Source organism: Hydra viridissima, unplaced genomic scaffold (genome assembly GCF_058129835.1).
Source record: "Hydra viridissima isolate aposymbiotic clone 2 unplaced genomic scaffold, HvirCarnegie_v1 scaffold_7, whole genome shotgun sequence".
Taxonomy (NCBI): Eukaryota; Metazoa; Cnidaria; class Hydrozoa; order Anthoathecata; family Hydridae; genus Hydra; species Hydra viridissima.
Genome location: NW_028324306.1, coordinates 1,552,947 through 1,566,844, shown reverse-complemented (window position 1 = coordinate 1,566,844; position 13,898 = coordinate 1,552,947). Strand labels below are relative to the sequence as shown.

At 28.7% G+C, this 13,898-nt stretch overlaps 2 protein-coding genes across 4 annotated transcripts; one reads left to right on the top strand and one right to left on the bottom strand.

The window, feature by feature from the left end:
• Window positions 1-2,629: 2,629 nt before the first annotated feature.
• Window positions 2,630-3,166, bottom strand: LOC149885547 (zinc finger MYM-type protein 1-like). The gene has a single exon (XM_090093349.1). The coding sequence runs from the start codon at window positions 3,164-3,166 to the stop codon at window positions 2,630-2,632; it is 537 nt and encodes a 178-aa protein (XP_089949475.1).
• Window positions 3,167-5,582: 2,416 nt separating this feature from the next.
• On the top strand, window positions 5,583-12,691 carry LOC149885546 (uncharacterized). 3 transcript variants are annotated; one of them, XM_090094110.1, is made up of 4 exons: window positions 5,583-5,747; window positions 7,261-7,384; window positions 9,408-9,784; window positions 9,865-10,318. In XM_090094110.1, exons 3-4 carry the CDS (start codon window positions 9,723-9,725, stop codon window positions 10,310-10,312), a joined length of 510 nt encoding a protein of 169 aa, XP_089950236.1. In that variant the 5' UTR covers window positions 5,583-5,747; window positions 7,261-7,384; window positions 9,408-9,722; the 3' UTR covers window positions 10,313-10,318. The 3 variants fall into 3 exon arrangements, 1 of the variants encoding a protein (XP_089950236.1); XR_016454530.1 differs by lacking the exons at window positions 5,583-5,747; window positions 9,408-9,784; window positions 9,865-10,318 and adding an exon at window positions 12,215-12,691 and having other exon boundaries at window positions 7,262-7,384; XR_016454529.1 differs by lacking the exons at window positions 5,583-5,747; window positions 9,408-9,784; window positions 9,865-10,318 and adding an exon at window positions 7,991-9,189 and having other exon boundaries at window positions 7,262-7,384.
• Window positions 12,692-13,898: the final 1,207 nt, after the last annotated feature.

Here is a 13,898-nt window from a genome sequence, read left to right as displayed (position 1 = left end):
GCTTCTCTGAAAGATCACAAATTCAGCACTCAATACGAAACCTTAATTTATGCTGGATTTACGGTTTATCTAGGCGGTGATTTATCTTATCTTGCGACTAATTATAGACTCAGTTGTAGTATGATTTATCCATGTTTCTTCTGCTAGAAACCATTTGAAAAGGGAAGTCAAAGTTGCCCTGATTTGATCGATTTTACAAAGTATCCAGCTCGGGATGAAACTTTTGAAGTTTTTGTTAAGAATCGAAAGCTTGTTACGAGGAAAAGCCCATTGATTGATGTCCCAAAGGAGTTAATTGTTCCTCCAATTCTACATTGCAAAATAAAAGTTAGGAATGTGTTATTTGAAAAGTTCCAAGATAACGAGAAAGATTCGAAATTCTTTCAAGAAATAGTGCAAAGATGGAACCTTAATGTGGATTGGAAGGCTGAGGATATTGTCTGCTCGAAATTTCATGGGAACGATGTAAAGAGATTGTGTGAATCTCTTCCCGATTTCGCCACAATTCCACTTTCTGATCACTCTAAACAAATACTTGCAGTATTGAGAGATTTTGATAAGTGGCCGAAAGCTGTTTCTTCAACAAAAGTGAATATTTCTTCTGAGGAAGCTGCTGTAATCGCATGCAAAGAGGTTCATTCTGCTTCTAGAGATTGTTGTTTGACAGCTAACCTAGCCAATGGTCTTGAAACGGTTGGCGGTTTTGGGACAAGCCCTTTAATTCACATGATGGTGATGCATCTCGGAGTTTTTGTGCACAAAAATAAGTTTATCGGAGCAGGATCTGAAGAAGGAATAGAAAGTTTTCACAGTAAATTATCGAACGAAATGACTCGGCATAAGTTGTCCGTAGAAAATCGATTGAAGAATGCCCTAAAATGGATGTGTATTGATGTTTTGTTATCGGTTTCCGGTCTAATTTTGTAATATTTTTGACAATCGATTTCGATGTTTCTTATTTCTTAATGATGTAGTTGATAAACTTGTTGTTTAAATTACAGTGGCATCTCTGTTTTGAAACGTACAAAAAAATCAGATATACCGTTTTGTAGAGCGTTCACTCCACTTCAACTTAGTAATACATCGTCTTATATATATTTCAGCTACTTTTCGAGATAATCCAGAAAGACTGTCGTTTTTGGCCTTTCTAAGCCATTTTATAAGGTACAATTTCAGAACGTGATAAATTTTTTTTGGACGACCCAAAATTTTTGAAACTTTCACATTTTCTTAGCTGGATAGTGCCTAAAAGATTGTGGGAATCATTTTTTCATTTTTACGAATTTTTTTTTTTACACTACGGCGGACTCGTTGTGCAGTGTCCTACCTAGGGTAAATAACGCCTGGGGCAAACACCGATCTCGCGCCCCTCCTCCCCCACATAAAGTGCTTAATTACAATTTTTTAATAAATGATAACACAAACTTTTAGTAAAACTTTATTATTCATTATAAATAAACAATTTGTTTATGTAACATACATTACAAATTTATTTTTCTAGCTTTAATTGCTGCAAGTTTCTTAATAACATTGTCAAAATCAATTTCTTCGGTAGTTTCTCGCTCTATGCTTAGTAAAGCGAGATCACAGAGACGGCTTTGACCCATCGAAACTCTCAAGTAAGAGTTAATCAGTTTAAGTTTACTGAATGATCTTTCACAACTAGCTACAGACACAGCTATTGTTAGCAATATTTGAAATGCTAAACGTATATTAGGGAAAACATTTTCGTCTCCATATTCAACTATAAACATAAGTAGTTTTTTCCTTACTGCTAGTAAACAGCATTCTACAGTCCAAAATTTCTTCGTACAGTTCTCGTCCATCCACATCAAAACTGTAGACTTCGCCAAATTTTTTACATTGATCTTTTAAGTGATTGATTTCCATATTGAATTCATCAAGAAGAAATCCAAATTTTTTATCAATTTCCATTTATCGAACGCTTCTTGTTTTCAATTCATTGAAAAGACGGTCGACAGTCCCTTTTATTACCTTTTCCATTTCTTCTTTTGCTGTTAACCCAACATCTCTAAACATTTCGCCATCCATTCTTTTTTTTCTTCTTTGACGTCTTTCAAATTCAACGCCCCATTCGTTGCAAATTTGAACTCCTTCTTTTATTGAGTGATTAACTAAGACTTTTCTCTCACTTTGGAAATAATCTTGGAGCGATTTCAAATCTAAAGCTGCATTATAGGGTTCATTTTAGGGTCCCGCAACCTCTTTTGAACACAGTCAATTCGGCCAAGAACCTTGTTTCAAAACCCTAGCAATGTGAAAGTCATACGTTAAAATTCTATTACAAAGCTGCTTTGCATCGATTTTCGTTTCATTTGACGCGCTTTCGTCTACCATTAAGTTCTGAAGAACTTCCACTATTTCATCAATGTAGGTGTGTACAGGTTTTACTGATTCTGTTTTGGCGCTCCACCTGGTATCGGAATCGGACTTCAAAGTAATAGGCACAACATCTTAAAGTTTTTGCCATCGTTGAGTTGATCTTGAGAAAAAAACGTAAAGCGCATCGATGGTTCCAAAAAAAGTAACCATCATTACTTCTTCTTTAGCAGCATGTACGCCTACCAAATTAAAACTACGATTGTCACAATTGAAAAATATGGCAAGGTTATTTTTTTCCTTTATTATTTGATGCACACCACTTGTGGTCAGCCATAATAGCAGCATTGTCATAGCATTGTGACCTGCAATTTTCTACATTCATATCGTCTTTTTCTAATTGCTCCAATATTGTTTGGGCTAAGCTAGCTGCATCCTTATCGCTGAGTTGGATAAAGCCAAGGAAAGATTCTTTTATATATACTGTTTTTTTCTCGAAATCGATCTCGACATACCTAACTACCACAGACATTAGTTCGCGATGGGCTAAATCTGGAGTTGAGTCAAACATTAGCCCATAATACTTTGCTTTATGTAAATTTTCAAGTAAGTTAGCACGAACAGTGGATGCTATGATGTGAATGAACTCGTTCTGAATGTTGGGTGAAAGATATGTAGTGGATCCAGGATGGCTCTCCGGAAATTTTAAATGATCTTTAATAACAGGATCAAAGTTGGAAACTAGTTTCACTAAACTAAGTAAATTTCCTGAGTTAGCATTTGATTGAAGTAATTCTCGGTGTCCTCGCAAAGCTAAATTTTGCATTGCAAGGTATTTGATGCAGTGCAACAGCCTTTTTCAAAATATCACACCTTGTTTTTGATTTTCTCTTTGAACTTGTTGTTGAAGTTCTGCATCAATTATTCCTCTTTTGCAAAATTAATTTCTTTCCAGCTCTTTCCATTGAGTAAAGCATTGCCTGTGGTTTTTTGAATTTTCATGTACATTCATTCTCTCAGGTGCTTTCCAATGATTAAATCCGCTTTCTTGTTCCAAACTAGATTGGTTTTCGCATTTTAAAAAAAGAAGACAGCAAAAACAAAAGGCAGATTTTTTGGGAGGCGAGTAAACCAACCATGAACGCATCACTTGCTCACTCTGACCATTTCCTAATTTTTTAAAGAACCAACTTTTGTTCATAGAACGATTGTTAGTCGGGAGAAAAGGACCTTCGATGTTTTGGAAATGTTTAAAACCATGTTTGATAATTTCAATTCTCAATAGATCAGTTATGATTGCTTTTCTTGTTTCTTCACTAAACATAAGAGATCCGATGTCGTGTTCAACAATAATTTTAGGTATGGGAATTTAATAATTTGGACGTTTTCGGATATCAAGTCTTTATCTTCAACGTCATCAATCTTCATTTCTTTGTCAAACTCAGGCCCAACTTCTGTTTCTTCAGAAGAAGCAAGAATTTTGGAATTATAACTAAAATTCTCTGCACCGCCATCAATAGATGCCGCAACTAATTCTTTCTTGCTTGAACTTGACCCAGTATCTTCTAATTCTTGAGGCCTTGCGCTTGCAGAAATTTTCTAGATTATCTGAATAAGTCGTGCTCGTGCTCGATTTTTGAAAAAACATCTTAAAAAATTTGCTGCTTTTTTCTTTTTCTTTTGTTTCTAATGAGCGTCGTTTTCGACCTGCAGCCCCACTTTCCTTCTGTTTCTCAAAAGAACCATTCATGGTTCTCAGCTAATTATTTTTAAAGTTATTAAGAATTTGCTACATGTAATTGACAAAAGCAATATATTTTTTTGTTACCTTAATATATCTCAACAAAATATTTTAGAATATATTTGTAGAAGACGAATCCAGTGGTTCAGAAGGCGCCCATGCAAGCAATACCAGGCGCCATTGTATATTTCAGTTTTGATTTATTTAAGGTGGCTCACCCCCTTTAAATCTAACTTTTTATTTATAAATGTTAAAAACTTTTTTTTTGTTTTTTATATAAGGAAATCAACAAATGATAAGAATTTCCTTGACATAATCGTAACCGCTTTTTTTAGCACATTTTTTAGAAGTTTAATATTTTGTAGAGCAGTAGAAAAGCATAATAGATCTAACACTGAGAAATAATTCAAAACTTAATTTATTTTATATAATATATTATTTCTTAATTTATTTTATATAATTCTCGCTTATTGTATCGCAACCAAGCCTCTTTTGCGCCCCTTTCAGGTTGGCGCCCATGGCACGTATCCTGCCTGCCCTACCCTAGATACGCCACTGAAGGCTTACAACTAAATTAGGTCACCAATCTGTACAATTTAATCTACAAAATTCTGAATCGCTATGTGAAATTCAAAAAGAAAACTTTGGTTACAATCAAGTTCAACTCGTCTTCTCCGAAGAGATTTGGATGATTTTGTAACCCTTTTAAAAAAATAAAATAGTAGAGCTATTTTCGTAAAACTACTTTAAAAATAACTCATCTACTTTTATAAAAAGTAGTTATAACTATTACTTATCATTTTAAAATTATAATAACTTATTTTGACCATTTTTCAATTCCTATGACTTTTGCCTCTTTTATTTGATTCATTAATTTAGTTTTATATATTTTGTTCTTTTAAAATTTAATTCGGTACTTTCTACAAGAGTGCAACTGTTTTCTTGTTTTGTTGTTGTTGTTTTTAAAAATATCATACTTTATTAATAATTTCAATAAAGTATTGTTCTCTTTGTTTTTATATATCATAAATTCATTACTTTTTTTTATGTTCTTGCTTTCTTCATACCCATATTTGTTTAGCTTTTGCAACAGCTTTATAAATAGGAATTTAAAAAAAAAGGTTTTTAAAACTGTTTCATACCCATTGGATGCCAACTCTCCTTTTCTATAAAAACTAGCGGAATTTATTATTTATATTTCCAGACCATTTGACTGTTAGTTTAGGATAAAAAAGTTCAAAGGATTTTAGCAAAAATGTTTTGCATTTTTAATTTTTTTTTTAAAAACTGCTACGTATTTTCATATTTTTTCTTTTTTCTTGTCCTGAGTCAAGTTTTTTTTTTTTTTTTTTCTCTCGGCTGACATGAGTTTATTTACATAGCAGTCACCATCCAATAATAAATTTACGAATCGATCTCCTTTGGCAACTAATCATATAAATCCTTTTTCTATTCCTTTTTTAACATACAAGAATATTTACTTTCATTTCTGTCACTTAAACAGAATTAAAAAAAAACAAAAAACAAATGATGATATCGTTTTTTACTTAAAATTTTTACCACAAGCTCTAGATTTATTTTATTCTCATTTTGCGGCTCTGATTTAGTGATTCAATGGTTGTATTTTTTGTGACTACGGGATTCTGTAGCTTACATGTAATAACAGGTACAATATTTTTAATAACTGGTTTTCTGAAATCCAAAATATTTTGCTAAACCTGCGTCATGATGTCGACATTTTTTAGACAAAACTTAATTGTTTTTACATGTTCGTTTGTTGATGACGTTTATACGATAAGCCAATTGGCATACTTAAAGTTCGATTTTTTTTTTTTATTGTGATCATTAATTTGTAACTAAACATCGTTATTGAGGTCGCTTATGATTGACATTTTTATAAGTTTATAATAAGTTAAAATAACTTTTTATTTATTTTTTAACATCCTTTTTAAATATTAATAATTCTCTATTGATAACTGGATGGCTCGATTTTATATATTTTAAAAATACTATTGTTTAATTTTGCATTTATAGCATAATTTTAAAAAATTACACATCTTTACTTTGTATAGTTTCTTTGTATATATATTATAATTTTTTTTTATTTAAAATGGTGTTCAAATATTTAAATAGTTCTTAATAGTATTTTATTTAGTATTTCTTCTAGAAGTTGCATTTTTATTTACATATAAATGTATATAAATTTATGTCTATAAATATATATACACACAGGTTCAAGTTACATAGTAGAAATATCAAATATATATATATATATATATATATATATATATATATATATATATATATATATATATATATATATATATATATATATATTTCAATTATTTCAGCCTACATTTTTTTCTTTTAATTATTCAATAACTGTTAATTGTAAAGGATCTGTTCAATTTTATTAAGCCCAATATCTTTCCATTTTATATTTTATATAATGCCATACAACAAGTAAAATTTTTTCAAATTTTATTTGTTGTATGGCATTCACGGTAATAAGAGCCATAGCAGGTTTTAATTTAATTTAACAATCTAGGAATAATTTAATAATTTAGGAATAATTTAACAATTTAGGAATAATTTAATAATTTAGGAATAATTTTATTAGACAAAAGTTAAAACATTAATAAAAGAAGTGTGATACTAGTTTTATTTTAAAAATACTTAAGTTTAAATAAATATTTAGAGATAGAAGTATCATATATATATATATATATATATATATATATATATATATATATATATATATATATATATATATATATATATATATATATATATATATATATATATATATATATATATATATATATATATATATATGTATATATATATGTATATGTATATATATATGTATACATATAAATGTAAATAGTCTTAATTATTTATTAAACAAATTTTTCTTGAGTAATTTTTTTAATGGTGGTTTGGTATTTTATAAAAATAAATTAATTAATAGTAGTTTTATTTGGTAACTCCACCATTTCTTGAGTTCTTAAACCATTTTTTACTTTATTATTGGTCTTTTTTGGGCTACATTTTTTAAATCTTTAACTCAACATTTATAGAAATAATTCATGAATATAAATCTTTTTTTTATTAAATTATCAATTTGTAATTTTATATCATTATTTTTTAACTTACTTTTCTTTAAATTTACTAAAAAGGAAAGTTTTCATAAGCGAGTGGTTGAAAGAAGGTTTTCATAAGCGAGTGGTTGAAAGAAAGTTTTCATAAGCGAGTGGTTGAAAGAAGGTTTTCATAAGCGAGTGGTTGAAATTAAACATCGGGGTTTGGTTTTTTGATTTTTTAGCAAATAATTACGAATAAAGAAAAAATTTCATAATAATAATAAATTGTTTTTTTACTAAAATTTATTAAAATGAAGCTCTTTATGCGTTTAAAACAGCAATGTTTTTTGGTGGTGCAAGTTTAACTTCATACTTAAATTTGTCATCTAAAATTGCTTAATGTTATTTTCCGTGAAAATTGACGGAAATTAAGAAGCAATTTTGGCTTTTTTCCGTGAAAATTCACGGAACTTAATATGAGGGAGTTTTCGCTATTTTCCGTGAAAATTCACGGAAATTAAGAAGCAATTTTGGCTATTTTCCGTGAAAATTCTCGGAAATTAAGTAACGATTTTGGCTACTTTCAACATATCTTTTAAATAACGAATTTTTGATATTTTCTTTAGTAACAAAGTTTATTATAATATATATTGGCAGTTTGCAACAAATTTCATATGATTTTGGCTATATTTTTTGAAAACTTACCGATTTTTTAAAAGCATTTGGCTGTGTTTACAAAAAAATGCCAAATGTCGAATATAGATTAAAGATAAATGTATCTTGTTGCAATGTAAACCATATTGCACACGCTTTTTAATTTATTTAGGACACTTTTTTAGTCATCTCTAAGGATAGACGGTATGTAGTAATTTCGACAGTTCAAGTGGTAAGCAAATATTGTAAGTGTTTTCACGGAGAAATAAGTAAATTGTAAAGAGCGTGGTAGTAGTATTGTTTGGTTTGAATGCACTTAATTTTTTAGACACACATTTGTGGTGCAAAAATGTGTATGCGGAGAAGGATCCCCATGAAATTGGAGGAAGTTTAACTATTTAGGTTGAGCAAATGAACATAAATGTACGTATATATAAAACGCGGTCGACAATCCCTGGCTTTTTAATATGGAAAAAATAAGAAAAAAAACTTCCTTAATGAAAGGGAAAGTTTTACTTATAGATACTCGGAAATAATTTTAATAAGTAAAAAGCTTGCTTGATAAAGCGCAAAGTTAAAGTCGCACAATAAGATAGTATAGTTTATAGTTTATTACATTTTGTTGATAGAGATGTAAGATAATATAGTTTATAGTCTAATAATTATAAGATAATATAGTTTATAGTTTATTAGTTTATAGTTAATAGAGTATTTTTATTGCCTTTGGGGCAGTTTCAATATCCTAACAACATGATTGACAATCACATATTGTGATAATTAAATTAATAATAAAGTTAGCTCATATTACGAGAATTTCGATTGTTAAAGAATTATTCTATTCACTTTACACTTAAATTCATAATTTAGTATAATAGAATTTTTATAAAACTTATATATTATATATTTAGTATACATTATAAAGCGTACATTATAACCATTCCAATAACAAAATAGAAATAAAACAATTCTAGAAGAAACCTCTAAGTTGCGCTTATGTCACAGAGCTTAGCTAATAGTCAAGACAGCTTTATATTCTTTCATATAATGAATGGAAAGGTTTAAAGTTGTTTACCATGCAGTTATGTTATCATACCTTCCAGCACTACTGCAGAGAGTAACTATTGACTAACAGGTACATAAAATGTTAGTAAATTTATAGCCTTGCATAAATGAATTTTGTTAAATAAAACATATCAATTTTGTTTAACCGTTGTTCTTTTGGTGTGCCGATATTAACAGGATACATCAATTAACGCTAAAAAGTCTAAAAAATTTTAAAGTTAAATATGAACAAGTTTTAAATAAAAGACAAATTATAATCAGTATCTACTTATCGTTAAGTTATATTCACGCTAATATATTAAATTATCATTTTACTATTAATACATATATTAGTAAAATGATAATTTAATATATATATATATATATACATATATATATATATATATATATATATATATATATATATATATATATATATGCAATAAAATCTTTGACAAACCAAGTTAAACAAATGAAATCTTTTTCATAAACGCCAAGTTTCTCAAGAGGTTTTGTTACGTTGTAAAAAATTCTCTGTTTTTTTACAGCTGGTTGACCTGAGGGAAAGCGCTGTGGTTTACGTAATACAATGTCAATGTCTTCTAAAATTCTAGTGGTATACCTTTTTTCAACAGGAAGAGTCTCACAAGATTGTTGGAAAAGTTTTTGATGTAGTCTCAGAGTTTGTTTGTATAGAAATTTGAGGTGACACAAGCAAAACACATTCCAATGTTGCAGATAAAGAACTTTCAGGAAATATTTCAACATTTGTCTGCAATCTTCCAACATGAAGAGTCTCAGATGTACAGTGGGGTGCAAAAAAAAAAGCCACACTAATATTTTTTCTTCATTTTAAGTATAAAATGTATAATCAAGCAAAACAAAAAAAATTGGATGTGTCAGTGAAAAATTTAGGACTGAAAAGGTATGTTTATATATAAACTAATATTTACATAAATAAAATCTTTAAGAAAAAGATTAATATGGACACATTTAATATTTTAGAAAACATCTAACGGATGTAGAAATTGGAAGAATTATTGAAGCTGCTGACCAAGGAGAGTCTCATAGAAGCATTGGAAAGCGTTTTAAACGAGAAAACTCAACTATTAGTAGATTGGTAAAGAAGTATAAACACACTGGTAAAACTGAAAGGTCTGCTGGATCTGGGAGAAAGCCTAAAACTTCAAAAAAAGAAGATCGCTACATTCTTAACGCTGTCAAAAAAAATCGTAAAATCACATGTTCTGAGATAAAACTAGATTTGAACCTTAGTAATATCTCAAAGTGGACAATATCTCGCAGAATAAAAGCATCGGGTTGTTTTTTTTCTGGAAAGCAAATTAAAAAACCCTTTGTTAGTGAAATCAATCGAAAAAAACGATTAAAGTGGTGCATTGAGCACAAAGATTGGACATGTGAACAATGGGCTAAAGTTATTTGGAGCGACTAGTCTCCTTTTGTTTTGTTTTATAATGGTCGATCTCACTGTTGGAAATTAATTGGGGAAAAATTCAACCCCCAAACATGCAAGGCAACAATTAAACATGACAGAAAGATTAATGTTTGGGGTTGTTTTAGTGCACACAAAGTTGGAAAACTTTACCGGGTGAAGGGCATCATGGACCAGCATATGTATCATAAAATCTTAGTTAATCAGCTTGGACCAAGTATAAAAGAACTTTTTCCTAATAGTGACTACATCTTTCAACATGATAACGATCCTAAACATACAGCACGGTTGAATAAAAGATATCTAGAATCTAAATTAATACCAGTTATGTCTTGGCCAGCACAGTCTCCTGATTTAAATCCAATAGAAAACCTTTGGTCTATATTGGATAGAAAATTGAAAGATCGTAGAGCAACAAATGAAGATGATTTGTTCCAAATTCTTCTTGATGGTTGGAATGCTTTGCCAAACGATTTATTAAAAAGACTTGTAGATAGTATGCCTTCCAGATGCGCAGAAGTCATAAAAAACAAAGGATGGCCAATTAAGTACTAAAACAGCTGAAACCTAAAAAATGCTATACAAATCCTAATTTCTTTTTATTATATGTAATATACAATGATGTTATAAACATTTTTATCAAAATTGTCCTATAATACTTTTATTATACGAGTCTTACTCATTTTTTGTTGCTGTTTTTATTAAAAAAACTAGTGTGGCTTTTTTTTTGCACCACCCTGTATATATATATATATATATATATATATATATATATAAAGTTTAAGCAAACGAAGTTATACTAAAGGTTCTTTGTGTTTAATAGATAGGATAAAATTTTTATGCTATCTATTAAACACAAAGAACTTTTAATATAACTTTCTTTGTTTAATCTTTAAGCAAACGAAGTTTTTATTAAGCGAAAATTACTTAAAGCTTTTAAAAACAAAGCAAATGTTTGCACAAATACTTGTTTTGTTAATTTTGATTGACAATATATGTCAATGAATGCTAAAATTAATCCTACATAAATCGATTGTCAGTATATTATAAATATTCAAACACTACAACACTTGTCTCCAATATTCTTTAAATTTTTTAAACGTCGATTGGTTCACTTAGAAATACGTCATTTTCACGGAAAATAGCCAAAATTGCTTCTTAATTTCCGTGAATTTTCACGGAAAATATAATTCACGTCTAAAATTTGTTACAAAAATAAAATTAACGGTTTTAATCGAATAGCAATTTTGAGAAATTCCTTAAGAGATTGAAACAAAATAACATTCTATAAACAGTCCATAAAAGCAAATGCTTTTATTGGAGCTGGTAAAGTTTTTTCAACTTTTAAAAATTGTTTCCCATGGTTCCCTGCGTTTACGAGGTATAGCAATTTTTTTGTGAATGTTTCTATTTAGTATGTATATTTATAAAAATTATTTTATGCTAAATTTATTACAAATATTTATGCATAGATTTTTTAAATATATATATATATATATATATATATATATATTTCAATTTAACGCTGCTTAGTTGTAATGGTTTTTAGAGTATTTTAGATAAAACGATTTTTACTCCAAGTTGTTTAAACAACCCTTTCCAGTATGTTGATAGGTTGTCTAAAATCAGACAAATTATCGGATCATTTGTCAATGGTCTGCTAATTTGTCTGAATTCAGATTTATCGGTTGTTATCATGGTATATATATATATATATATATATATATATATATATATATATATATATATATATATATATATATATATATATATATATATATATATATATATCATGAAAACAATCTTATACGTTATGAAAAAACCGCACGTTTCGTTTTTAAATGAGCCTACGAAATGTAAGAAAATCAGAAAATAAAAGATTGGTTTCTTTTGCGTCAATAGGGATAAGAAAATATCTTTCTTTGGAGAAATTCATTGATTCAAATCACACGAGAATTTGAGGACCCCCGGTTTTAAACAAACTCTCATCCAATCGGAATAAGTGGAAAAAGCGAGACTCACCTCTACTTTAAATTTGAGACTCACCTCTGCTTTAAACAGAAAGTTAAGGTTGTGTAACTGTAGATACATCCTAGCTGAATGAATGTCAACATGTTAAAAAGTTGGGAAGAATGAACCAAGAAGATGACAACTCCACTTGTGCCATTTGTCCCCTGGCAGGATACTTTTAGTCTCTGCTTACAGAAATGAACAATTATAATAACAGTTGAGGCAGTAGAACTAGTAATTGGATAATTATACCATTTTAAAAATTTAAAATTTGCTAAGAGGCTGACGGAAAGTCTTTTTTTTTTTAAACCAAATTTGAAACTGTAAAAATTTATGTTAATAGTTGTTCGAACATGTTTGTTGCGCATTCAAAATGACAAAGAGTTATGTAAAAAAAAAAAAAAACTTATAAGGGATATTCTCAAAATAGAAACTGTTATAGTGTTTTTTTCAACTATTGGCAAACAGATTAAAATTGTTCTGAAAATAAATAAAATTAAGCACGTAAATATTTTTCTGGATTCATTTTAAATAATTTTACAGTAAACCCCCGGTTATACGAACCTCTTTAGGGAATAAGAATTTACTTCGAGTAACCGAAATTTCGAATAACTGAGTTTGTTAGTTTGTGAAGAAAAATTCACGGGGAAGGAAAAATTGCTTCGAATAAGCGGGAAATTCAAAATAAGTGCTAGTTCAAATAACCGGGAGCTAACTGTAGTATTATTGATTACGTTGTATGATTTATAACATCTTTTGGTGATAATAAACTAATGTGAGATAAAAATGAAGGAGAAACCATGTACTTTTTTTGAGGCTTCCCCCTCTAAACTTTTGTACTTTTTTTTACATAATTTCTAAATTAACCTTAAAGAACTATAGTATTAAAACAGGTTTTCTAAAAAAGAAACATTTCATTCTTTTTTATAAATTTGCTTTTAATCTTTTGATCTTTTTTTTTTTTTTTGTTAATATTTTGATTTATGGTAAATGTAAATTTTATATTCTCGAGCTTAGAATTTCCAACATAATCTTAAAACTAGAAGCCAAATTAATCGAATACTTCATGTTTCAATTGAAATTTAAGGTTATTTACTTTTTTTTCCTTATTATTTTTATTATTTATTTACTTTTTTTTTACTTAGTTATTTAGTTATTTGCAGTAAAAAGACTTGGTTATTTGCAGACTTAGTTATTAGCAGTAAAAGCACCTATGATTCCTTTTCATATGCATGGTTCCTTTTCATATGTATGATTCCTTTTCATATGTATGATTCCTTTTCATATGTTGAGTTGTACAAGTTTTTCATATGTGAGTTGTACAAGTTCAGCGTTGAGCTGAAATACTTTTTGTATTAAGAGTTTATGGATTTGCAAGAGTTTTATTTTATATCAAGTTTTTGGTTTCAATTACCATATTTCAATTTACAATTCAATTACTATATCCTCCTATGTCCATCACTAAAAAAAGTTATTTTCGTATATGTATGTATATATAACACATACATATACAAATACCATTAACAGTTTTTCCTGGTCTTGATAACTTAAGAGTTTGACTTTTTACTAGTCTTTT